Source organism: Manduca sexta, chromosome 26 (assembly GCF_014839805.1).
Source record: "Manduca sexta isolate Smith_Timp_Sample1 chromosome 26, JHU_Msex_v1.0, whole genome shotgun sequence".
NCBI lineage: Eukaryota > Metazoa > Arthropoda > Insecta > Lepidoptera > Sphingidae > Manduca > Manduca sexta.
In genome coordinates this window covers 5711824-5714703 of record NC_051140.1, presented here as the reverse complement: position 1 = coordinate 5714703, position 2880 = coordinate 5711824, and the positions used below count along the sequence as shown (strand labels likewise).

The window sequence follows — 2880 nt, the reverse complement described above, 5'->3', positions numbered from 1 at the left end:
AGTCTTTATAAAGTAGCGTAGGTGATAGGATAAAATAATACAAATGGTGTAAAAGTAGACTTGTTTTATGTTCCAGGTACGCCTAATATGCTCAATGTCACAGATAGAAACTGCAATAATTTGATACTCATACTCTCAAGCCTTTAAATCCTCTTTAAGATAGTTATATTCTGCTTGGTAAATGATAATATTTCAAATAATGTGATCTATTATTTCATAATATTTAATATTTTTAATTAATATGGCGATTTGAAGAAGTAATATGATCCGACACTAGATAAAGTTAAGGGATATTTAGTAAGAATATTTCATGAATAAAATGAAATAATAAGAAGATTTGGAGGTAATAATACTCAAATTAATTCATAACTTATATTAATAAATACATTTTTCTAAAATTATTTACTTAATTACACAAAAGTTTACATAAAGGCAAGTTTAAAATAACTTTTTTTAAGATGATATCATATAAAAGTACAATCATATGCATTTAAAATACATCATATTTATTTTGCCGCAATTAAAAATTGACATCATTGATGAATAGGTAGGTAATTAGGTACATACATATAATTCATGTATAATTATGAAAAGTAATAAAAAGGTAATAATTATTGTAAAAATATACAATGAGTAATCAAGAATCAGCATAGCTTCGTTCATTATTATTTTCAGGTGGTATCATATTTACATAAAATTTATTATTTAACTATTCTAAATATTTTTTGTTGTAGCAGTAAATATCGTAGTGCAAAATATTAATGTAATATTGAGACATTGAAAATATATACTGTAACGAAATCGATAGACATTCCATCAATATAATAAAAGCAAAGATATAGAACTTCAGTGTTTAATACCCTTAAATTTCATACTAAATTAATTTTATCCACGTACTCTATTGTTCTCTAACTGCGATAAATTTTATATTATTTTCCATATTAATTCTTTTTTCATATATTTCATAATTGCTAGAAATAGTCTTCATAAATATATCGTAAGTACTGGCATTTTTCATTTAATCTAAATCACTACCACCAGTAACCATGATGGCCATAATATCCTCCATAAGGCCAGTATCCGTAACTGTGGGGCCAGCCCCAATAACTACCATAATAGGGGTAGTATCCACCGTAATGGCCGTATCCACCCCATCCTCCGTAGCCGCCGTAGTGTCCACCCCAGTGGGAGGCAGCTGTTTTAAGGTCATCCTTTTCAGATGGTGCGAGGTCTTCTTTTTCCTTAATCAACTCTACATCTTTGGGTTCTGCTGGCGCTGATAAAGCAGCAGCGGCGAGGAGCAGAAGCGCTAAGGAAATTAAGGTTATCTGTAAAAGATTAAAATGATTAAGTTAGTGGCGAAGTTGTATTACGGTACGACTGTAATGCTAGGGTCTGGGGTACCATTCTCGGGTTGGGATAAGTGATATTGGGTTTTCCTACTCAGTATCATCGCGGAGTCTGGAATTTGTCTACAATATAATGCTAGACTCGCACCTTATCACATCATGGGACGGAGTAACCATGGGCGCATCAGTTGCCTCTCTACCTAAACCTTCAGGGATAAAAGGTATGAGTGTGTGATTAAGTTAAGTACTAATTATTTTTGTAATTACTTACTAAAGCGGCTAAATTCTGAAATTTACCCAAAATATATATATTTCAATACAGAAATTATCCATTCAACAAAATTTACTGTATTCAAATAAGTCTCAGATTCTAGAGCCAGCAAATTATAATAAGTCAAAATAAAACATAGGAAAAGACCCCAAGGCCCAAAATAAAATTTAATATCGGCCTATAAGTTGCTATTGTTTCTTACGCAGAAACTTATAACAATGTGAAAAAAATCGCAGTATTGTTTAACACACTCCGGACAATTTTGCGAAAATTTCTCACGATTATCTACATTACCAATACAACCATCGAATACAATATGCAATAATAATTTTAATTATTCGATTGTTGACAAATAATGTGTATCATGGTAAAACTTTAAAAAGGTAAGCTCATAGAATTATATGAATGATAATTTAAAATTTTATTATTATATTAATTATATTTCAAGATTTGTGACAGTTTTACAACTACATAACACATATATATTCTCTTTGTACATAACTAAATAATTCTATAATCACATAAATGAAAATATTAATGAATTATTTTAACAGTTTGTAAAAATATATAAACTCACATGTGTATCTTTACCTGAATTTATTCAATATTATTAGGATTAATAATTTAATTTCTTAAATGATGAGCAGGTACTAAATCAATTATCGTAAGATTATTGTATCTTTTGTCTCGTCTAATAATTGATTCGCCCAATTATAAATTATATGAAGTTGTATATAACAAAACTAAACTTTACCAATAAGCTTGCTATTAAAAAAAATATGGCACAATTTAAATTCTCTCAAACTGCAAATCCAAAATATTTTCAATTATTTGCTCTTTGGCTTAACATTCACATAAGATTGAATACTAAGAATTAAAGATAATTAGGGTTGTCAAAGAAAATAAAACTATGAAACTTACTTTAGCCATGTCGTCGGGTGAACACTAACACAATACTGCCGCAGGGAGCCCTACAAGCCATTATATACGACTCCAGCGTCCTCAACGACAGTTTGACCATAACTCCGTTTCCTCGCCAATTGTGCTGTAATGTTGACACTTATTTTCATGGGAATTAAGGCTAAAATTTTATGAAACGAACTTTTTGAGTACCATTGTAACGTGACTTGGCTCACTCGAAGGTGATTCAAATTGGATACTGGGATTGTTGCAATTTTGATCTTTTGGATCTATTTAAAAATAAAACTTGTATGAGGTTATATCACATGAGGCAAATCTACCTCATCAAACGTGGCGTGT

General features: G+C 30.1%; 1 protein-coding gene across 1 annotated transcript; it reads right to left on the bottom strand.

Moving 5' to 3' along the window:
• Nucleotides 1–358: 358 nt before the first annotated feature.
• On the bottom strand, nucleotides 359–2595 carry LOC115449615 (pupal cuticle protein Edg-91). Its single transcript, XM_030177476.1, has 2 exons — nucleotides 2542–2595; nucleotides 359–1328 (listed from the first exon to the last, which is right to left on the bottom strand). The coding sequence occupies exons 1-2, from the start codon at nucleotides 2548–2550 to the stop codon at nucleotides 1032–1034; spliced, it is 306 nt and encodes a 101-aa protein (XP_030033336.1). The 5' UTR covers nucleotides 2551–2595; the 3' UTR covers nucleotides 359–1031.
• Between the last annotated feature and the right edge of the window lie 285 nt (nucleotides 2596–2880).